We start from the raw sequence: 25,508 nt of genomic DNA, 5'->3' as shown, positions 1-25,508 counted from the left end.
ACCTTTGTCCGTACTCGAAATATCTAATGTTTGATTTACTACTGGAATCCTGGCCCTGTAGCACAGGGCGCTATTAAGACGTGACAAGAGTTCTCCGTCGCGCTCGCTCTTGAGGCTGCGCGATGTGAGTGAGCGCGATGCAAAACTCTTGTCACGTCTTAAATGCGCCCCGTACTAGCCCTTCTGAAAGAACTCGACATAGTGTCTCGCAAAGAGTGCGAGACACTATGACGAGTGCCCACAATGATAATGATAAGTAAATGCTTCAGAGGGTTGAAGTGTGGCGCCTATCTCAGCTATTCCAACACCCAGGCTTGCTGCTCCAGTTTACTCGGGAGCTAGGCTGGCTGAGCTGAAATCAAGGCGATATGTACAAAGGTTCCACTCGAGAGAGCCACGTACAGGAACTTCACCCCCTACGAGAATAGAATAGAATAGATTAGAGGGTTGAAGTGCATGCAGTAACCCTGCCCTGCGCGGCGCGGTCTGCCGGACCATAGACTATTAGTCTATGGCCGGACCTAATTGATGATGGTATTGCGAGTCCTGCCACCCGCGCGCCGCTCTAAATAAAAACATAAATTGACCCGTGGCCTCTTTGGACGGCGCAAAAACTCGCGCGGTATATCATGCGGCCGCGGGCGGGGCCGGGGGGCGATTTATGACTTATTTTTGAAGATACTCCTGAACAATTTGTCGATACAATGTCTTTGATGTTAAATCATTCGTATAGCTGCCGAATTTGCTTTCTTTTAAAACGACACTTCATATGGATTTGGATTTCGATTTCGATTTGGATGTTGGATGTTGGATTTGTCGATAATACTTATGAATTTTTAAGGACTAGGCCATGACGTGACATGAAATCACGTGAATGTAATTATTAAAAGTGCACTGAAATTTATTATACTCGTAATTAATACTTCACTTAATCAAAAAACCAAACTGGCATCTTAATCGCAAACGATTAAATGATTATAATTAAGGAAAATGGAGTCCATTAGGCTGAGCTTTTAAAATTGAAATAAATTTTATTAAAATCCATAGATCTCGTGGGAGTGTCGGCCCGCCCGCCGCACTCTCACATACTACACGAAGGAAGCCGACAGTAACATCATTTGGCAACCACTTAATTACTAGGTGCAACTAGAACCTATGATTAAAATGGTATTTAAGCAACAACAGTTCAGGAATTCAATAGAGCGATAAATCGATGGGTGCGCTTTGTGTTTTTTTTCTCTTGCAAATTCTGTTTTTTTCGTCACTGTTGTGATGTCCGCGGTCGCTGGGACGCCGAAAGTGTTTAGCGGTTACATTGCACCACCAAGACGTGGCTATCAATAACGAATATTGATTGATTGACGTATTTTTTACCATTCAAAATAGCATTCTTTGCCATTGTTACTTTAGTCTCAATTTAATAGGTTCTCTAATCATCTATTGCCATCGTCAGTCTCTTCCGGAATTAAGCCATGCTCAAGCGCTTCAATGATGTCGTCCTAATTTATGTCCGTAGCATCGACATTATGTTAACTGATTTCTTACATTATCTTAAAGAGTGACCATTCACTTTCCCACTACTCGTATCTTCAAGCGGCGACCCATAAAATTGGATTTATTGTGTCCACGCGCCGCGCCGCCGGCCGGGGACGACACTCGCGAGCATTTAGCGCGACAATGGCCTTATCGGTTCCCCTTCATCCGTCTACCTGATATTGCCCCATCACCTCTGCCCCTCTGTGTATAAGGTGCGTATTCGTAAATGTTCTGTAGAGTGAGTTGCGTCGTTGTGTCCCGTCAGGCCCGGAGGTGCTATGTGTACAGGAGCAGCAATAACTTACAGTCGCTTTGTGTCGTCGAGTGTCGCCGCGAGCTGCTTCAGGAGGAGATGGACATCTTAATTGTCGTTTTTAATAGTTTTGAGCTTTTAGCTGCCGGTTGATGGCGGAACCTGATTTATAAACGATACGTACCATTCAAAGGTGTAAAACTTTCGTTGACCATTCTAGTTTGTGGTTGAAAAATATAACAAACAAGGTTAACTGGTAGAGAATGCTACTAGCATTAAGTTCGCCTTTTTACAATTTTTTTAATGTGCAATAAAGAATTTATAATAATAATAACAAAGAGAAACCATCAAATTCATATACAGTATTAAAAAATCTACAATAAGGTTAAAATTAACTTTGAAACATATTACGAGTTTTGACTTTTAACTCTTTAAAAAGTTGAAATTTCTATATCATAACGTAAATTTTAAACCTAATTAAAACAGACAAAAATAATATTGTATCAGGCTGCTGCCACTTACAGTACTAAAAAACTAAAATAATTGTATATTGTTAATATACTAAAAAAATATTTTATATTTTAAATTATTTGTAGGCATCCCAAATATCACAATAAGTATTCCGAAAAAAAACAAAGTTTACTGAACTAGTGTGATTTATTCCCTAAAATTAAATAATTTAGCACTCTCCTGTAACTTAGGTATGACATGGAATGGCTGAAGTAACTGTTACAAAAACATAATACCTATGAGATTATTGTTAGAAAATTCACGAAAATCATATCAACTACAAGCGACGTCATATTTTATTTAAAAAAACTACCCTTAGGACAAACGACTCTTCGTTAATGTTTTGTAAAAAAGCGGAACTGAATGGTCTTTTTTATCGTTTTCGCTAAAACCCGAGTTATTAGGACAAATTAACGACAGTAGATTAGCAGAAAAAATAGGAAAATTTATTTGTTTCCTCGGCAATAAAGTGCCGTATCGCCGCCGCCGCGCCAGACAGCCCCGAGCGAGTCGGTCTGTTTCCTACTTTATACTAGAATATTCTGTGAAAAAACAGTCTACTACTGCTAACATGGTATAAATTGTATGGGCTCATACGCGCACCACATTTGTGAAAGTCTATTAAATACTGTTTAAATATAACGCGTACTCTGGACTTGTTACTGATATTTTCAATGTTCTGGCCAAAATTACCTTACTTAAAGTTATATAGCTTATTTTCACCTATTAAATGTACTTTTGCGACTTTACACCGCTCCAAAGAGCTTGAAAGATCATTCGCAATTTTCTAAAGACAAGTAAACGTTGTCTTTTTGTATACTTGTGTAGGTATGCATTATTGAAAGACGTTTTACTGAAGTACCTACTTATCTATTTATATTTTCTTTCATTTTTTATATTCATGATTATGATTATTTTCTCAGTAACAGATGATTACCGACCAAGGACGAGGCAAGTTGGTGGAATACATTGTAAATATGAATGACGGCGGATGAGCAGGCGCACGGTCAACTGGACGCTTCATACAATGTCGCTTCGATTGTCAAACTGTCCCTCAATAATGAATAGACCAAACAGTTTCACGTAAAAACAGACAAATTGCCATTTCGGGCGAGCGAGCGGTAATTTTCGAAACCTCAAAACGGCAACATATGGTAGCGGCAGACGCCATGCGCGCCCAACTGTCGCGCTGCTTCCCTGTCGCACCCGCCAGGGCGCCGCGGGAGCGAGCGGGAGGGACGGAGGATTCATTAGTCGGTAGTGCTATCATTTGAATGTGGAATCGCAAAAAAGCGTATTGTTAGTAGTACGCGCGCGCGACACGTGCGCGGGCGCAGGGGGCACGGGGGCACGGGGGGGCACGAGGGGGGCGGGGGGATATTGCTCTCTACAGGATATTAAAACGATCATCGATTCCTTTAGCCGTTTTAAGGAAATAACAGATGTATCGTGAAAAACTTGTAAATAAAGATTGTAAAAAATATACGTTGGCTGTGTCAAATTTAACGCTTTTGTTTGGATTATGGACACTTCGGCGGAAATTAAATAACGGATACAATCTCCACAAGTACACCGTACAATCCACTACCTAGAAATTTATTGCGGATATTACTATTAGGTACTGAAAAACAAATCTGGAAATTGGGCAAGTATCGAAGAAGTTGGTCAGTAGGTAAATGAAAATGGAAATACATTTTTTTTTTCTTCAGAATATACTTAGTTATTCGTTATCGACATCGTCTTCATCAGAAACATTTTAAAACGAATAATAAATAGAATTGGCAACAGGCATTTATCTCGCAATTTACCGATATAACTGAAAGTGCAAATTAACTAAAACTCAAAAAAAAATGGTAATTAGTATACTAATTTACTATACTACAACTACAGCTATGATTTTTTAAATTTATGTGAGTTTAATTTACTAAGTACTTACACACTGCACCTATGCAACTACGCAGCAACTTTCTACTCGATGCTTTTTCTAGGAACCCACCAGAAGGCCGCAGTGGACTATGCCCATTTAAATCCTTGCCGTTATTGGAAATAGTAATAAGGCTGAACTATAATTGATGAGTTCTGTTTGTTTTTGTGACTCTAATAATGGGCTTCCGATGGATATTTTTTTGATCGAAATCCGTTCGAATATAACGGTTGCATTATTAGACCATAGACAGTAGGTGTGTCGGGTCCGGGTCATAGTCAAACATAATGATTAAGTAAACATTCATTGCTCAAACAAAAACATTAAATAGTCTATTATCTACTTAAATAATAAAAAACCCTATGCAAATACTATGTAGATGTATGTACACTATGTACTTATGTAAGTATTAAACATGCACATGCAATCTTTAGGTTAGTTATATAATATTCCATTATTAAAGTATTAGTCAGGTTATAATATATAAATTAGCAATTTAATAATAAGGCATCATTAACTAATCAATGAGTCCAGCACTGGACCATTACCGACTGTTGATGATGTTAATTATTGGGAGTTTAATATCCTATCCACTTGTTAACCCTTTGTAAGGCAGAAAAGTTAAATCATAAAATCATAAATCATAATCTTTATTTCAAAAACAATCTTACATTCTTGTTATACAATTATATAGTAGAACAAGGGTCAAGTCTCTACTCCCTAAATAGGTGGAAAACCTGTAGCTTAGGATGAGTAGATGCTCTTCCCTAAAATATTGTACGATTATAAATACGCTTATAATTATGTACATTATTATATAACATTATTTGTGTAAGAATACTAGAGTATATATAATGCAAATTTAGAATTTAAAACTATAATAAATAAATTTAGAATTTAATACTATAATTCATTATAGACTAAGGTTATTTTTATAAATTTTAAAAATAGTACCTGTGATATAATAAGAATTTTTTAAAAATTTAACTTTCAAAGTTCTCATTTTGTTCATTTAACAATAGTTAAGAGGGTTTCAGTCTCCTCATAATTTAGCGACAGTAGCCAATTTCTCAATAGTTTTTTACATTCAAGATGAGTTTTTGAGTAAATTCCTAAAAATTTATTTGATTTATTGTATAGATAAGGTCCTAAAAAGATAAAAAAGTTTTGCATAAATTTAGTACGGGTTAAAACGGTCGTGCATACTTTGTCATTTCTACGTTTATTTTCAATAAAATCTTTATTATAAAATAGTGTTTTATGCTGTGACAGAATTACTGTAAGAATGAATATTTGTCTGACTGTTAACACCTCGCAATAATTATATAATTTCGACGTAGGATAATAAAATGGTTTAAAAGTGCATACTTTTAATACGGCCCTTTGTGCTCGTTCTAAGGTTAAAAATGCCGTTTTGTTTGCACCTCCCCAACTAGAAATACAATACCTAAGCAGAGATTCACAAAGAGCTAGATAAATTTGTTTTAAAAGGGTTGAATCAGCAACGTGTCTTAAAATTTTGAAAACAAAAATTAACCTCCGTACTTTACAGCTTAAGTTTTGTATGTGTTTGTGAAAATTGAGGTTCCTGTCAAGGATAACACCTAGATATTTAATTAAAACAATAAATGTACTTATTTTGATTTTCGACCTATAGCATAAAGTTTCAAGTGGGTACAGTGGCAATATTTCAGCCATTGCCTGTAAAAGGGTTAAGCTTAATACACCCTAAAAATCATCCCTTACCTCCAGTAATCATCATTGTATGAAATCGTAAATCCTCTCTTAAAAGGCGCAAGAAAAAAAAGGATGAAATTGGCTATTTACAAAATCAGAAATCGTTCTAATCCAAACACAGTGTAAGAGTTACCGCTAATGACGAACAGGGTAAAAAAAGTAATATTTTTTAATGTTAGTTGTTGGGATCAAAGGTCCCGCGGGGGGAGAGATTCGTTCATTTACATAAATAAGCGCGAACTGCCGACAGCGGACTAGCCGTTACCTTGTGGGGATGCGTGGGGACTGTCCCCAGGACACACGCTCACACATTTCATACAGAATTAGTAGTAGATAGGTATTTAATAAACAGAAGTATAAAGCAGAACTCAAAAATGCAGCTCATTACAAAGGGAGATCGGCATAGAAGTTTTCTCATATAATTTTTGTTGCAGAACTTTGTGTATCGAACTCACTACAGTGAATCGAAGTGAATAGTATCGTTAAATCGAATCAACGTGAATCGTTTTGAGTGATTCCATGTACCTAAATATACAAATTATTTTCTGGGACGCTGCAGCATATTTTGGTTGCTGTAGAAACACTAATTACCTAGATGCAGGGCTATATAAGGCTTGTCTCTACAGACTATACTGAACCCATTTTCAATTATTATTATCCATTCAACCCCTTCGCTCTGATTGTTGGAAGTCCGCACCCCGAGTCGGAATTAACTAAATAATAGTGAGCCCGAATATCAGAGTCAACCATTTAACTGATTACCTTAAACGTTGACTGGATGAAGTCATTTCGGGACATAAGTGCCTTGTTTATTTAGCATTAAATATTATAATGGATCCTAAACGTTCCGTAGATAAATAAAGGGTTGACCCTCGGCAACATGTGGGCGATCTCCCACTTTTTTTTTCAAATATTTGCTCGGATTATGTTGATTTAACAAACTCTTGGATTGAAGTATTGTCATAGGCCGATTCGAAAAACAACGTTTGAAAACATAAATAAGCTACCGCTACTAGTCTTTCCTGAAATTGTTGATTTTAATATTACTTTATAAATTATGAGAAAATAAGGACAAGTAAGGAATTTCGAAAAATTTGGACCAGCAATTCGAAATTCAAAGCAATATTTTTATGTACCTAGCTAGGTATTATTTGTAAATAAAGGTATCCTCCTGCAGATTGACTGGTAGAAAGCCTTTAGCATTAATTCTGCATTTCCTAGTATGGTTTGGTAAAGCTTTATAAAAATCTATACGTATAAGTAAACATATTTTATCTTGTAATTCGTATCGCTCGTTTTTGCAAGATATTTTTTTGCAATGTTCCAAGAACAACAGTTCAGTCGCGCGCCAACGCCTCCATACTCCATATCAATCAGATTGTAACATTCCGGAGTGTCAGCCTCGTATCAATAGTGGTGTAACTCACAAATGTGCAATTTCCCGTGACGCGTGTACGGTGGCGCCCCCGCGGCGCGCGGTGGCGCTGCCCCCGCCCCCGCTGCGACGCATCGTCAGGGCTACAAAAAACGTGCTGATTGATTTGCGAAAAAAAATGGCGATCCATTTCGCTTTCGTCAAACTTTCGATACGATTGATGTTGCACGCCCACTGCGGCCTCAGCAGTGACGGAGACAGTAACAAGATGTAGTTTTTTATGTTATTTGCTAGAATTTCATGTCATTTCCTTAAAATAACATTGTACTTACTATTGTGGTTGTTTTCATGATTTTTTAAACACTTTACATAAAAAAACAAAATTAAAAATAATACCTATAAAGTTATACATTGTATTATGGCCGCACACACTTTTACAACGATAACGAGATCTTGTTAGAAGATTCAGAAGCTTGTACTTAATTTGTATGTCCGCGAATAAAGACATTACTTTAAACATACATTTTGAGGATACCTGGTTGCTTAAAATGACATTAGCGGCGGCGGCGGCGGCGGCGGCGGCGGCTGAAGTGTTTGAAATGAAGACATTACGCGGCGCAACAAGATGAGTGTGCAAATATTGACACTGCGGCGGCGGCGGCGGCGGCGGCGGCGGCGCGCACAGGCAGCCGCGAGCAGTGGCGGACACGGGGAGCTTACAGGAAAATGATCGAACAAATTCATCTAAATAAGATTCTGTTCATTAGTACCGTTTAAACTCAAGATCGGCTTTTCAATTGGAAGGTCGGTGTACGTCCATTTTGTACATGTATTTGCGACTGTTGCCTGTGTATTATTTTGTCACTTACTAGGGACCATTTAATGTTTTTTTTTATTGTTTTTACTAAGTATATTAAGTCATTATTATTTCTTCCTAAGTAATGTAACTCATAATACTATACGTTTCAGACTCTCGTCACTTCTGTTTTGCGTGGTCCTGTGCTCTGCCAAGACTTCCGAGCCCTCAGTGACTTGATTAAGTAATCATCGCTTGATGCGTCGCCATCACCCGCCGCCACAGCCTCCGTGTGTCGCCGCCGTTCATGAGGCTCCCACACTTTTGAAACGGTCATTTATAAATACTTTAACTTTTTTAAATTGTTTATCTTAATCTTACATGCTTACACTGTAAGTATTTGCAATTTTTATATTCATCGTTGTGTCAATTTATAGTTCTGTAGGTATATATGCTCTTAATGTACTAAATCGATTACTAAATAATTTAAATCGAAAGTTAATTTAAACCCAAAAAAACTTAAGTTAACTTAATTTCACACTCGCGAGCGCGGATAATAAAACTGCAGGAGTCCCACATTCTGAGCGGAACCTAATGTACGGACACAATGACGCCCCCGCCGCGCCCGCCGCTCGCATTGTGCCCAAACATCAAGAGTGACATCTAAAGAATCAGGGATATTGACATGAAAAAATATAAATTACAAGTTACGACATTATGATACGCGCTACCGAATTAACGAGCTAATGATCCGGCGATGGCGGGCGGCGGCTTTTTATTTAATTACTCTTACGTCTGTGATGGAATGATGGAACTGGGTCAAATCATTATTTTATTTATCGATTCATTCAGCATCTCTGATATTGGGTCCGCGGCGTTGAATCTGTTGGGCATCAGGCCGGCACTCTATTGAAATTAAATCTTGTGCTTTCCAGTGCGCAAACTTAGAACACAGTGATCTGGGGTATTATTATGAATTATGATAGAATTTTAATATTTAATCATGATTGAAATACTATTTAATAATTTAATCGAAAATGAAATTAAATAATGAATAGCACAATTAATTAATTATATAATAATTTAATCGCATGTCTATTTAAGTAATGTAGCTATCTTTTAATATTGTAATTTGGATGTTATAACCTATACCTACCTAAACTACCTATATGGTTTTATAAGTTACTAACAGGCATAAATAAATAAATAAAACTGATAGGAATGTGCAAACTACGACTGCTCCGGCAGTTCTTGGTCCTTGTACTCGCAGGTCGAGGTTGTAATCTGGTGGTTTTAAAATAATTCTAGCGAAATAAAGTGTATTCATAGTAATGTTTGGACAAACACACAACCCTTTTTTGATTCGCTATAGTCTGGTTATAAAATTATTTAAGCGCCACCTAGTGTTGCTCTTAAATATGATGAACCGCCCTCGCGGCTTACGCTCTCAACATTGAACCAAAGGCATGGCGCACGGTTTCACTAACGCGTTCAGGTGTCCGATGGTAGATGCCGCTACTGGTTGCGTTAATTGATCCTGATCATCATCGGCATCAACACCAACAAATAACTAAAGTTCAACTAGGTAATATGGACACCTAATTCATATATCATAACTGGAATTTCCTATTTCCTTCATAAGATAAAGGAAATAGGAAAAGGTTTTTCTCAGCGCCACCATAGGTTTTTGTTTATCTTTACTTAAAATGTTATAATATGTTGTATTGTATTACCTACTGTAGTTGAATATTATAAACATAAGTAATATTTTTTATATTTCTGAGACTATTCTGGTCCAGCAGTTACATAGAGGAACACTTAAGTTCCTCATACCACAGTAACCTAAACCTATAGTCCTTGCTCATAAACAGCGGATGGAACGATTACACGTGTGCCGTCAGGGATGTCGAACTATTTTAATTTCATAGGAAGTTAAAATAAACAATTCCTTTCCCGGTTGTAGCAATGATTGCCAAGATCCATCCCAAGTCTAAGTTGAACCATCGTATGTACGCTCGTTAATTAGTTATATTTTGATTCGTTTGGTAACCCTAAGTCGGGCGCTAGGCAATCTAAGCATTATGCATTAGATTCAGATTATATCTAACGACCCATACAACCGTTTAATAGCCCGTGGTCATGGCGTCACCACGCGTCTGCTCCACACACTCACGTCTGTATCGTACCTCGTAATTGCTAATAAGTAGTATACGGTTTAGTTACACTGCCTGAAGTTCCTTATTAGACAAATTACTTATATGAAACGGAACAACTGACTATTATATTTCCGGTCTAATTCTAATTGGTTATAAGCTTATGTGTGCCCTACCTATTAGAATACCTCATAAATGGGTACCTAGATTTCAAATATAAAGAATGTTCTTATTGGTTTAAGTAAATATCTAACTAGAGTAAACTCGCTGCTTGCAGAGTCTCCACGAGAGCTCCCGTTAGACAAGCAGCAGGGACGGCCGAGTCATGTGACTCACGTGCGGCTGAAGTGCCTCTCCAGCTCTGGAGGGCTACTCCACTTTAGAAAAACCCAACGAAGGAGAGCTGGCATGCAATCAGTACATTTAATGCAACGAGATATTCAGCTGCGCTTCAATCTTCGTTCCTCGTAAGCTGGAGTGACCCGTGCGCCTGCTCCACTACTGGGCTCAGTCTCGCTCTCACTCAAGGGCCTACTTCAGATTAGATTACATTATTACTCATTATAATGCGCTTATCACTTCTTTGTTTAGGGAGATTGAGTGGGTGGTTAATAATGTATTTACAATCTTTTCAGGATGTTCATTGGAAATAATAAAGTACTAGGTAGTTGCATTAAGCTAAGTAGTCTAAGTACCTATTTTATAGTTTTGAACGGAAAAAAGTGAATTCTACACTCGTTATTTTAGGCCTAGGTGTATAAGTACACATTTACACATACATACATACGAAATTTTGCACATCCATTACAAAAATAGATTAGAGTTCATGCCATATTCTTACCTACATAAACAAATCTAGTAATTTCCTGATGCACTTATTGTATTATTATGGAAACAAATATTCCTGATGCACTTATTGTATTATAATGGAAACAAATACATAGTTAGTTCGTGAACGTGTCAGAGCGGACCTAGACACAATAATTTTACCTACCTATCTAATCCGCCATCGCCGCTGCCAGCCCGCGGCGGCGCGCCACAACAATACCTCGTAAGGATATGCCAATAATTATTGTTATTATTTTAAAATTACCTACTTTATTTACCTTCAAAGCACTGCATACATTATTTTATTCTAACACATAATAGGTATGTAGCTCTACTTATTATTGAAAATAATTTTCAAGTGGAGCTGTGGCAGCTCAGTCGAGTAAGCACCTTCCAAGCCAGGTATGCGGGTTTAAATCCCACCCCTGAAATGTACCAATGAGTCCTTGAATGTATGTACAGTGTAAAACATTACACGCTAAACACGCTTTCACAGTTAAGGAGATATCCTGAGTAATCATTTCCTTTGTATTTACTTACATCTAGAAATCGAGAGGTACCCACCAAAATGCAATGGAAATGCGTGATAGGAAATGGTCCAAGCTTAGGAAGGGATTTAGTTAGGCTTTGGAGATATTCACTAAGGTCCCATTCGAGTGGACCATCAGGTTTATTTATAACTTAGTTTTTTTATTTACGTATTTATACACTCAAGGGCAATGAAAAAGTTACACTCACAAAATGCCGACACCAAACGACCCCAATGTTTTCATTTAATTTAAAAAAGTTACAAAATGTTATCGGTTTTAGTTGGTAAAATCCTGATGCTCTATTATACTTCAATCTTACAAAAGGCGCCATTAAGCTAGCTTTTTCCGCTTAGGGGTAATTTGGTGTTTTTATTAGTGGTATCTTTTCATTGCCCGTGTGTGTATTTGTAATACAAAATAATCATGTCGTAAGCCTCAAAACACCTAGAAGACAGCAGTTGAATGCATATGTATGTTGAATACAGTGATGTATTTTAAACCAAGAATCTGCTGGCTGGGTGTAGAAGCTGTCTATATTCATCATGTAAGATGAACAGTATAGTAGCCGCGGGGCACTGTTTTACCACAGACAGATGACACGGCGACGCGGCACAATGCACAATGTGGTGTCCATCGCGAGGCGAGGTTGTTCGTCGCAGGAGGCAGCTGAACACATACCTACAGGCTTCTGCCGTGTCTACTGAGAAGTAGAACGAGTGGAAATGCGATTTTTCATGGTTATACATACAATACAATCCTCTTTATTTGCACCAACAGAAAAACAGAAAATATACAAAAATAAAACTTCAAAATACAAACACTACAAAAAGACGGCCTTATTGCTGTAGCAATCTCTACCAGACAACCTTTGTATGAATGAAACTTTTTGATTTACATAAATGTATTAATTTCTGAGTTTTATTGGGTTTTTAACCTCTGTTAACTATATACATTCTGGTAGCTGTTAGATGAAAATGACGCAATTCGTAAAATTATTAATAAACTTTCAGATTAATTTAATTTCAGCACAAAGTAGTAAACGGTCCGTGACGCGAGGTGATTCGGTGCTGAAGAATTCGCAACCTGTAGACGTAGGTTTTACATACAGTCATACATGCTTCTCTTGAACCGATATTATTGTTCGTTATAAATACTGTGAAAATCATTGAAATAAGGTGCAATAACATTTAACACAAACTACATATTTTCAGTTTTAGATGTTTTAATTTACCTACAATGACATGTACTTACAGTTTAAAAAGAAAAAATAATAATATTGTTCACAGCGCACATCGAGGCCAGTTAGCATACACCTGCCTTCAATCATCATCACCAGCTAGTGTTTCAGTCCACTTTCCACAAGTTCGTAGGTATGTTTGAGTGAAATTATTTAAGCATAAAGTGTTCCTTTTGTATGTGCCATAAATAATAATAGTATTGTTGTAGGTTTTACAAGATGCACTGATAATTAGATCCGTTTTTAGGGTTCCGTAGCCAAAATGGCAAAAACGGAACCCTTATAGTTTCGTCATGTCCGTCTGTCCGTCTGTCCGTCTGTCCGTCTGTCACAGCCGATTTACTCGGAAACTATAAGTACTACAGTGATGAAATTTGATGATAATATGTGTTGTATGAACCGCTACAAAAATATGACACTAAATAGTAAAAAAAAGAATTGGGGGTGGGGCCCCCCATACATGTAACTGAGGGATGAATTTTTTTTTCGATGTACATACCCGTGTGGGGTATCAATGGAAAGGTCTTTTAAAATGATATAAAGTTTTCTAAAAAACATTTTTCTTAAAGTGAACGGTTTTTGAGATATCAGCTCTCAAAGTCGTAAAAAGTATGTCCCCCCCCCTCTATTTTTATAACTACGGGGTATAAAATTCTAAAAAAAATAGAGGTGATGCATGCTAATTAACTCTTTCAACGATTTTTGGTTTGATCAAAGTATCTCTTATAGTTTTTGAGATAGGTTGATTTAACTGTAATTTTGGTTAAGTTATTTTATTTGCTGCTACGGAACCCTTTGTGCGCGAGCCCGACTCGCACTTGGCCGGTTTTTTTCAGTAGCGTTTATAACGGCGGGCGGTGCAACTATGCAACGAACAGTACGTGCCCCGCTGCATCCAGTAATAATTGATGCTTATTGAATTTCTTGAGTTTAGTCAGAGAGTCACAAATACCAGCACGTGTCCAGTACAATAATAATATAAACAAACAGTTTGCTATTTGAACAATGCAAACGTCAGCTCTAAAATAACTAAATTGATCTATGACTAGATGAAAACATAATAAGAGTTATGACTAGAAATTATCGTAAAAGTATTGTTGTCCAAGTTTTAATGTTAAGAAACTCCGCATTCTCTGGCACTGGAACCTATTGTTGCTGTTCATTACACTTTTACCTTTATACAGTTATGTTCTTTAGTGCTTATTTTAATAAAAATATAATTGTCATGTTGTCTCTAAAAGCAAACAAAATCTAGACGCATAGGTAAAGCATTCTCTAAAACTGTAGCACTTCAGATCTTAGATCTTGATGAAAAAAGATTGGTTTCTCCTGAATAAATTAACCATGTATGAACTTAAGTCCTGCTTAGTGACAATTCAGTTGTTATTTGATGAATTTCTTTCAATTGTGGTAACATTCAAACATTCTCGCTGCGACAGATCCGTGGCAAGCAGTGTTAGCTGATTTAATGATGATTTTTGTAATGATGATGATTTGTAGTAAATATTGAGGGCTAGATATAAAATTCAGTAAGGATGTATATAACCGTTCTAAATGTGTTACAGACATATTGTGATAATGATTATCTTCGATGACTCACAGTTGTTGCAGGCAGGTGAAACGTTGTAGGTACTTAGTCAGCACTGAAACAGTAATGTGTGAAATATGCGTGACCCAATAAATGTACTAAGACAGTGTCTGTGTCATAAAAAGTTATTATTCTTATTTTAAAAAAGTTATTATTCGTATATAAAGTAAATTTATTTTTCATAATATATTCATAGAACATCCACTAATTACAGTACCTGGGTCATAAAGCCTCCCTGGTCCCAGACTACGAGTATCATCAATTTATTTATCAACGGTAGCATTCGTCTGGTGCATCGTAGGTCATAGGCAGGCGACCGACACCTAATCTGACTCTGGTATTTGTCACCAAGAAACTTAGGTGAGAAGACTATGAGAGCTATAATAATTATTAGATACCGATAATTATACATTTTTCTATTAAAACAAACTGTGTGATACATAGTGTCTATGATGACAATCTCTTTATCGCGAAGACATTCCGAGAATGCGAGCACTCATCCGCAAGTACACAAATCTGTTTGTCTACGCAAATTAACAACGTGTGCTGGCAGTTTGTTATTGGAATCAAATTTTATGGTAATTTCATAATAAAAGCGTGATTGTCTACATGTAATTATAAACCTGTTGAAAATCGCACATTTTCGGGCTTGGAGGGTCTGTCTTATCTTCGTACTAAGTTATTAGGAATACTTAAGCAACTTTATACAGTAGAGAATTTAATGTATCATTATTTTATTACTTTAAGTATAATTACATAATTATACAGTTAATTATAAGGTTTTAATTTAAAATAAAAATATAAGTAGGTGGTACCTATTTTAGTAACCAATTTTGAATCACACATCACTCAGGTTTACAAGCGCTTCAGACCATCGAATGGCCTTCATTAGTCGTAGATCAAAGAACATGACGTGTGAACACACCTTCCATCCAAACTACCCAGCACATACAAAGGCCTGCAATCCCGCCCCCGCTAGTCACATCTGCAGGCCGACGACTGCAGGAGCTGGTCGCGTGTTCAGTGCTGTTCATGCATCTTGTGTTGTGAGTGCCAGAAGCAGTAGTCTCGTGAGAGTGTGACTACCCGGTGCATCCCGTAGTGCATCTAGCTGTGCCGCGGTAGTCAGGTCGCCGGCCGTCGTCGTGTGGTCGTCAGTGCGCGACGATGCTACGCGCGGTGCTCACGCTCGCGGCGCTGGCTGCCGTCTCCGCGCAGGTCTGCTCTTCATTTGTTTATTTATTTAAAAATAAATTAAATTAAAACCTATTTACTAAATGTGAGGACACATGTACAACCTCTTTGAAGTGTTGGTGATGGCTCGGTGGAATGTCTGGCTGGTGACAAAAAGTTTTCCGTGGCTGTAAGAGTGAAAAAGTATTTCTGAATGAGAAGTGTCTTGGAATTTATTTGTATCTTTGGTTATGTTAATTTGGAGTATTTGCCGTAAGTACTGAAATACTTGCACAGCTTATAGTAAACAATGGGAGATAACGTTTGTGTTTGTAATCACGGCGTTGTTTGTTGAACCTGAACAAACTGTGTTTTCAGTAGTTCAAGAAATACTGAAAACTACGTGAATATAACCTAGCCAATACATAAAATATTGGAATATTTTTCAATCGTTAAAAAAAAAGATTTCAGGAACGGAAATCACAAACAGAAAAAATATTGTGAAACGTATGTTGGTAGGTACCTACCTATGTACGATGAGTCAATTTGAGCAAGGTCTGCAATTTATTATTATAATAGTAATAGATTCTAGGATAGTAAAAATAAGTTTACAATTAAAATGCAAATCTAGCAGAAACGTTAGTCACTTGGTCAATACAGCTCTCAAGTAGGTGCTGCAGAGCCTATTTTCAGAAATATAACATGAGTATTTTTAATGGTACTCGACAGTATATTTCAGAGACAGAGAGTTTTCGGCGGCTGCAAACTGCAGCTTTATCTGAAACCTGTCGTGGGTCTCTACATTATGTCATCGTATGAGGTGTCTGGGTCTCTAGAGGTTAAGATATTCTAACAAAAGTCTTAATTTTAATTGAAGTAGAAATAAAAATTCTGATAGAGCACCTACGCGACATCGGCATCGCTATGTTTAATTTACCACATTACAATAGATACGTATAATAATAACACCTTCTGTTGTTTAAATAAAGTAATTGTACCTATGTATTTACAATCCACTCATTTCGAGTATCATCTTAATATTAGTTAAACTACTTGAAATAAGTAAATAAGTAATAATATAGATACCTGTACCCTGCATGTAATGAAATTTAGATCTATGTATTTGCATTCAGTTTTTTTATTAATCTGTAGATCAGATCATAGTCAAATATAGAACGATTCGTCATTTTTATTTGCAATCTACCTATTAATATACTTAAAAGAGATTAGCGTATATAATGTGCAACTATACGTACTACGAGTACACAAGTGCATCGCTTATCAGATTCATCCAGATTGCATTTTAAAATACCGCGATAAGAGTTGCATTCCAAAAACATGAATAACCCACTAAATCAATATGCTCGAGCGTTCACGGATGATGAAGCCGCCACTCCACCCGTGATGATGTGATGACAATGATGATGACGTGATGATGAGGGCAGGCTGGAGGTGACCGCGGCGGGTGTCGCCTGCAGTATGTGCACTACTCATCAAACTGTACACAACATGTAAATGCACACTTCACAACAACACAACATGTACTTGAAATATGAAGTCATGCATAGACAATAAACTGTTGTTAAACTGTCGATCAGTTTAAAATTATGTCGTTAAATAAGTCATTTCGAGAGACAACATAAAATATTTATAATGGAAAATCCATTTATATTTTGCTTTCCTAAGTAAGATATACTTCGTACCCGTAATTTTGTACTTCAAAAATACTCTACTGCTTATGAATAATTTTGATAGATAGAGAATAGAGAGGTGGCTAGCCTCTGCTGTAAACGATCATGTTACATGTAACAGCAGCCTGACCCATATAAGTAGCGGTAAAAATAACACTAAGGTCAAGTTTCTACCAAGATAAGATATGAAGGTGTACCTATTAGCGAAGGTACGAGTAGGTACTGAACCTTACACATCGCTTCTCTAGGATTTTAATTATTTTTAACAGGTGCTTTCCATAATCTGTTTGAGCTAATTGTTAAATCAGATTGGATAAAACATTATGACACCTGTTTTTTACTGTAATCCCATGCCGTTAAATTTACAGCCTTCGAAGTATTGGCAGTAATACTCACAATAATGTTTTCGATGGAATTACCAAAATATGGATTATACCTACTTAATAATTTAACATGTATGTACCTACCTACTTATTTTTTATATTATACTACCTAGCTAACATGTACTAAACAACATAGCTAACGATCGTCAACGGATCATAGAGTTTATTGCTAAATTCCTCGGGACAAGGCCGATAAAAAAATCTAGTTTCAAAAATATCTCAAATACATAGCATATGCCTGAGTCTAGTTCTTCAATAACTAGACTTGCTGAGTCTGACCCTTGGGCCTTCGAATTTAGTAGGCAGCGAGGGGTCAGATCTTCTGGCGAGGTGCACCGGTGTACAGTCATGAAGAAACAGTAAAACATTATTATGATGACGTCATAAAGGATACATAAAAGTTTCGTGTGTTTTAACACCCCTAGGTCATAGGAATGTTCAATGTTTAGAGCTAGGTTGTCAGCACTAAAATAATAGATGTTTGTTTAACAAAGATCTTTAATACAAACTTCATAATTCTCATAAATTTTTCAAGTTAAAACTTGCATAAACTTAAAAGAGCATTGATTTGAATGTGAGATGATTGAACTGTTATAATTTATTAAGTGGATAGTATACTGTAATCAATTAGCCTGTCATATAAATAAAAGCGATGAGTGCTGATAAGATACATATTATATCTATTAACAAGTAGATTGCTGCAGTAGGAAGTGACCTGCGTATGTTTGGTTGACATTACTCTGCGCGCTCGTTAAATTAGTAAGTACTTCACTTACCGACGTACTACGTTACAACTGCAGTCATGATGTCAGCACTAATAGCTCCGACTGCACTTAATGTCGATCTGTCACACAGATCAATAATATCAAAGATTAATAACACCAATTTATTTGTTATTTTACTGAATTTGCAAATTAATTAAAACTATACCTTCATTAATTTGATTGTTTCCGTGTTCTGAAATATGAAGACAATCAATTTGTCATGGATCTGTTGTTGCATCATTGTCTTAAGTTTAATTTGCAAACTTCGGTAATCGATAAAAATAATTTACTAATGTGTGTTTCTTTTATTGTTATTATCTAAATAATTAAGGTTATTACCAAATTTGTTCCTTAAATTGTAAGCTTCTCTATTTAAGTTTCTCTTCTTCTTCTTCGTCTCTCTAGCCTCCTCCTGGTTTACGGTCAGCTTTTCCCGTCATGACACGTAATTTTACCCTATCGCCAGTCATACTTTCATTCACTCCACACTCTATCACATTTTCTTTCACGCCAACCATCCACGTCTTTCTTGGCATTCCTCTCTTAAACCTTTACTTCCACCTTCCTTCAGTCAAGTACCCAGCAAGTCACATAGGTCTCTTATTATCAGGCAGCCCTCAGTAGCATTCTGTCTTTCAATTCACATACAATCTTTTCTTCTCCTTCCAGCCCTCGTCCCCGTGGGTGGAGGTGGAGGTGTCGGAGGCGGGCTCGGCGGAGGCGGTGGAGCAGCGGTCCAGCGTGGAGCTGCGCGCCCGACTCCGAGACACCCAGGCCGAGGCGCTGCTGCTGTACACCGAGTACTCCGCGCGCACCGGCGGCGACCTCAAGACCTTCTTCGCCAACATGACCGGCTTCAAGGAGGAGGTGGTGCGAGGGATCGGCCGCGAGTATGACAGTGCGGTGAGTAGAGTGTTGGTTTGGAACAGATGGTTGGGTTGGGTTTGGTAAGGTGGGGATCATGGGGGTCTTTCACAGTAAAAACTTTGGAAGGATTAAAAAAATTGGTGCTTATCGTATAAACAACGATTTGTGATAAGATTTTTGTTTGAAAATCTATTCAGTACATCACAATGCTTTCAATAAACATAAACGTTCAAGAGTTAACCCTAATAAATAATAAGCTCCTCTCAATTAGAATTTGCAATGCGGTCTGTAATTAGTGAGTAGTGTTTACTCGCCGCTGTCGGGAATCAAAGCGCTCCGAGTCGAGTGCACAATTGCAGATGCGATCCGCAGATACCGTCCCATGTGGGGCGTGTAATGCGAAGAATGTGCACGCAATTGATCGACAACTTGTCTAGCTTTCGCATTAAAAGCAACCTTACAACCGTAGCCATAAAGAGAATGATCAATAAGTCTCTCTCTCTCTCTCTCTCTCAGCCTTCCGTAGTCCACTGTTGGACATAGGCCTCTCCTAACGATCGCCACCCCAAACGGTCACCCGCCATCTGCATCCAGCGGCTTCCCGCTACCTTCCGCAGATCATCAGACCAACGGGTTGGGGGGCGACCGACACGCCGTTTGCCGACACGGGGTCTCCACTCCAGAACCTTTCTACTCCAGCGGTCGTCGGCTCTGCGGGCTACGTGGCCAGCCCATTGCCACTTCAGCGTGCTAATCCTTTTGGCTATGTCGGTAACTTTAGTTCTCCTGCGGATTTCTTCATTACGAATCCTATCTCGCAGGGACACGCCTAACATAGCCCTTTCCATAGCACGCTGAGCAACTCTGAGCTTGTGGATAAGCCCTTTGGTGAAGCACCACGTCTCGGCTCCGTAAGTCATCACTGGCAACACGCACTGATTGAAAACTTTTGTTTTCAGACACTGAGGTATGTTTTCAGTGAAGATGTGTCGTAATTTCCCGAACGCTGCCCATCCGAGTTGGATTCTACGAGCTACCTCTTTATCGAAGTTGGATTTTCCTAATCGGATCACTTGTCCTAGGTAGGGATACTGATCAACAACTTCGATGGTGACACCTCCTACAGTTACGGGCGATGATGAAACATGTTCGTTTGACATGACCTTTGTCTTGTCCATGTTCATTTTCAGCCCAACTTGTTTAGAGGCATCATTGAGGTCTGTGAGCATTTCGCCTAACTCCTCCAGCGTTTCCGCCATAATAACTATGTCATCAGCAAATCGTAGATGAGAGATATATTCGCCATTGACGTTAATGCCCAGTCTTTTCCACTCTACAAGCTTAAAAACATCTTCCAGTGCACAGGTGAACAGTTTCGGAGAAATAACATCTCCCTGTCTCACGCCCCTTTGCAACTGGATCGGTTTTGTGCTATGTTCGTGTAATCGAACTGACATTGTGGCAGCATTGTACATACATCTCAACACCTCGATATAGCGATAGTCTATATGGCACCGCTGAAGGGATTGAAGCATCGCCCAGAGCTCAATAGAATCAAAGGCTTTCTCATAGTCCACAAACGCTAGACATAAAGGTAGATTATACTCCTCGGTCTTCTGTATAACCTGCCGAAGCGTGTGTATGTGATCTATGGTACTATAGCCTTTTCGGAACCCGGCTTGTTCGGGTGACTGGAAGTCGTCGAGTCTTTGCTCGAGACGATTCGTAATAACTCTCGAAAACAGCTTGTACACATGGCTCAGAAGTGCAATGGGTCTATAATTCTTCAATAGGGCTTTGTTGCCTTTCTTGAAGAACAAAGTCACTACACTTCTGCTCCATGCCTCCGGGCTTGTGCCTTCGAGTATGACGGAATTAAACAGCCTCCGAAGTGCTATTAAAATCGGTCTACCGCCGGCTTTCAGAAGTTCTGTCGTTATTCCATCATCTCCCGGAGCTTTGTTGTTTTTTAGCTGTTTGAGAGCTATACTAATCTCGTCTAGACTGACGTCCGGAATATCTTCGGTATAGTGTCGGGTGAGTGGCGCTCGGCTGTCGTGAGCACCGCTGGTAATAGGGTTTTGTGTTGTGGTGTATAACTGTCCGTAGAATCTCTCAATTTCTCCCAGAATTTCGGGCACTGATGAAACGGTGTTGCCAGTGTCGGTCTTCAGTTGGGTCAACAGAGTCTGCCGAACAGATCGATCTCTAGCAAAGACTTTGGAGCCCTTGTTTTGCTCTATTGCGTCTTGAATGCGCTTGCAATTGTAGCGTCTCATATCGCAACGTCTTGTTTTGGCGATCTGTCTGTTTAGACGTCTGTATTCGACCATATCAACTGAAGACTGCAACCTCATTTCTCTCCGTTCTCTTATGAGACTCAGAGTCCCATCTGAGAGTTTTTGAGGTCCTCGGTTGGTTCGGGACGAAAAATATTTCGATCCTACTTCTCGGACAGTTTCCACAAACCTATTATTTAAATCGTCAACTGTAACGCAATTCTCTAAACATATCAGGCGGTCGCAAAGCTCAGACTGAAAGCTTTCGGGATCCTGGATTTGAGCAGGAGTAGGACGGAGCGTGGACTTCATTAGACGGGAGCGTTCTATTTTGCAGTTTATATTCAAAGTGCCTCTTACGAGTCGGTGATCGCTGCCGGTCTTAACCCTACTGATCACTGAGACATCATTGAATATGTGCTTCTTATCCGTCAATATGAAGTCGATCTCGTTTTTAGTCTTCCCATCGGGGCTAATCCACGTCCACTTCCTTTGTGGCTTCTTCTTGTAGAAGGAGTTCATCATATAGAGGCCCTCCTTCTCCAAGAAGTCAGCCAGCATTTGCCCACGATGGTTCCTGACTCCAAATCCATGTGACCCCACTTTCGTCTCGCCGCCTTCTTGTTTTCCGAGTTTCGCGTTAAAGTCTCCCATCACCACCGTGAAATGAGTAGTGAACTTACGCAGGGCAGACGATACGTCTTCATACGCAAGTTCGACCTCATCATCGGTGTGCTTAGATGTGGGTGCGTAAACCTGTATGACCTTCATTGAGTATCGTTTAGATATTCTCAGGATGAGGTACGCAACCCGTGTCGACACACTTCCGATTTCAACGATGTTGTTGACGAGGGACTTGTTGACGATGAACCCGACACCCCCTTGGGACAGTTGGTCGCCCTCCCGGTGGTACAGCAAGTTTCCGGACTGGAGAATTTCCGTATCCTCTCCCTCTCGTCGGACTTCGGATAACCCTATAATGTCCCATTTTAACTTGCTGATTTCCTCTTCCAGCTCCTCTATCTTCACGTCTTCCCTCAGTGTCCGTGCGTTATATGTTGCCAGGTGCAAGGGTCGGTTGGGCTGGTAGCCGACTCTCTGCCGGAGATTCTTCGCACCCCCTGCCCCGCCGTTACCGTGACCGCTACCGGAGTCCGGGATAGCGGGGCTGCCGGGGACTGGGGGCCGGGGCTTTGTTTTTTCCATCATTAGGAGGTGTATTTGCCATAATCACCGCGCTTGGCAGGCGTGTTGGTGATTCTCCTTTTTTACGGCGGGAGATCGCCGCCTCTGCTCGGAGAGGAGGTCGGGTCGATTTACCGCCGCCCGACATTCGGCGTTGTCACTCGTTAGCACCACCCAGGGGGCACGTGTAGGGTAACTAGGGTTTGTACCTACGGACGTGAGCGACAAGCTGTAAACAAGATCAATAAGTATAACACCAAAATGCAGCACACGTTATAACCTAGATTAGGATTCAACTAAGTACTGTGAAGCATTTGCCAGCGCTAGGTATCTAGAGTGAATTCAGATCACTGCGTCGCGAATACTTAGGGCTCCTTCATAGGTATTCAATGCATTGGTGCTTTCTCGGTTACAGCCGGAGAAATGATACAAATATATATATGCAGATACATGCAAATAATGGCTAAGTGGTAATAAACAGATAGGAATCGCAGCAGATACAGCGATGCATCGTTACGGAGGTACGAACCTCGCGACATGCGAGCGCGCGATTAGCCTCCATCTAATGCACCAATACTACCAATCTAATGGCCCATTACAGACAACATGGGAAGTCCATCATTGAGCAAAGAGCCCGTGCGGTAATTCAATCATCAATACTTGGACATTGCATAAGTACGTCCGCAAGACTTGGGGAGGCTTTCAAGTATATATTTTCCTTTGTTGTTTTGGCATTATATCTCTATTCTAAAGCTCTGCTATTTGGAGTAAAACTCACGCAATACAAAGTCTGGTGCACGTAGGTATGCGTGGATCGCGCCACAGTAACCCAGTTCCCCGTGCACTCGACGCGCCGCGAGTGCGCGCTATCTGTGACGATAGCGAGGATTACCGGAGCACAGAGGTAATGCGCCACATCGCGAGATAGCGGCGCCAGATGCATCCCGAGTGCGTCGGCACATTAGCGGGGCTTAGCTAGCGGGGGCGGGGGCACAGCTAGCGAGGTGGGGGCACAGCCAGCGGCCCGGGGGCACGGTTAGCGGCGCCGGGGGCACGGGCCGGCTGTCTGCGCTGACCCCTGACCCTCGTGTTTACGACCGCCGCGGCGCCGCCGGCCGCGCCGCACACTATCGCATGACATTCAAATAATACTCGCACAATAAATGGCCAGGCATGTTGCATCGATAACGGTAACCAAATTGATAGCACACAGGTTGCAAATGTTTGTTGTTGGTGCATGAATGTTGCGGACGCTTCCAATGTTACAGGTAACCATTGGAAAAGGGCTGCTGTAAACAAGAATTTTCATGCATGAAGTTTTGATAATCGCGGGGGTATATAGTAGGTCTCTGGTGAATTTAATACTTACTAAAAACCTGACTGACTTATGGATATGGCACGGACTGTAGTGGTAGTCGTTAGCAACACTGTCGTGGTGCGATAAAATAATAAGTGATAATTATAAAAGCATACTTTATTTACTTTAACGATCAAAGTGGTACCGCTTGTTAACATTTATTTAATATTATTAATAATAACATAACATAGGTATTGAATTTACGTCAATATTATCAATAGATAGTTAGGGAACTTCTTCAGAAGATGAGCCGCATGCATAATGTATATACCTACCTACCCATCTACTAGTAAGATATTTCATTGATAAAGAAAGACCTAGTACAATTATAACATTCTCAATGGAACAGGTGATATTTCTCGGAAGACGCTCGAGTGAAGCCAAAATAATTGTGATTCGCATTGCTGTCGCGTTGCCGATGAACACATCACAACGGTATCGACTATCGAAATAGTGCTATGCATATACAGTGTGTTGAAAATTCTGAATGTTGATACTAATTATATGTATTTATTTCTCAAAGTATTCCTCCTAAGGCATTAATACTCCGTGTATATGGCTGTAGAACTACGGGTGGAACTTAACGATAAAGAAACATTTATTTTGTCGTGGATAAAAAACAAATGGTAACCGTTGAAGGGTTTCTCCGCAAAGCATCAAAAAGGCACCAAGTCAACATGTGCCGTAGACAATAAAGATTTTCGGTCAAACACAGATCATTCTTATGCTGTACAGCCTAAGCTGTTGTAAACGAAGGACTGTCTTGAAACCTTTCTACCCCAGTAGCCATTGCTCACTAGGAGGAGCCCACATGCTCGCTCACCTAAATGCTCGGTATTTGCACAATAACGTGTGTAGAACATCCGTCACGCTGTAGCGGGTGAGTGAGTGAGTGTCGATCTCCGCGCATTAGTCGCTGGCAGCCGCCGCGCCCGCCGCGCTGCCAGGGGACGTGCTCCATCATAACAGGGACATTTGGGACACGATTTTATTTAATGTAGAATAATAAAACTTATTAAGTTCCTATTGTAGATTATGAAACTGGAGTCCTTCTTTTCTTTACTATCAGCCTACACTTGACATTGGCAATAGCCATCTCCCAAATACAGTCAGAATAATGCTTTGGCCTTAGCCTTTTCATCCAGCTAGGTATATCTAGTACCAGCTGCTTGTCTAAGGTCATACGGTGATCAGTCTAGCGGGATAAAGAGGGTACGTTATCTAGTTAGTTGTGTCCGAACTCTCTGAACATATAATTTCATCAATATAAAATTTTAAAAAGTCGATGAGGTTTGGTCCGCAGTTTCCCGCCATGCTGGTGCAGTGGTGGTCACCCCACCGC

The 25,508-nt window shown here is 39.5% G+C and overlaps 1 protein-coding gene across 1 annotated transcript in view; it reads left to right on the top strand.

The window, feature by feature from the left end:
* The first annotated feature begins 15,535 nt into the window (after nucleotides 1–15,535).
* Nucleotides 15,536–25,508, top strand: part of LOC105393244 — a 30,426-nt gene continuing 20,453 nt past the window's right edge. The window contains exons 1-2 of the mRNA XM_048621656.1: nucleotides 15,536–15,685; nucleotides 19,148–19,381. Coding sequence (XP_048477613.1) covers nucleotides 15,635–15,685; nucleotides 19,148–19,381 — 285 coding nt within the window. The 5' untranslated portion in view covers nucleotides 15,536–15,634. The remainder of the gene's footprint in view (nucleotides 15,686–19,147; nucleotides 19,382–25,508) is intronic.

The sequence above is a fragment of the Plutella xylostella genome, chromosome 6, assembly GCF_932276165.1.
Source record: "Plutella xylostella chromosome 6, ilPluXylo3.1, whole genome shotgun sequence".
Lineage (NCBI taxonomy): Eukaryota > Metazoa > Arthropoda > Insecta > Lepidoptera > Plutellidae > Plutella > Plutella xylostella.
Note: the sequence above shows the minus strand (reverse complement) of the source record. Positions and strands in the feature narration are given on the sequence as shown.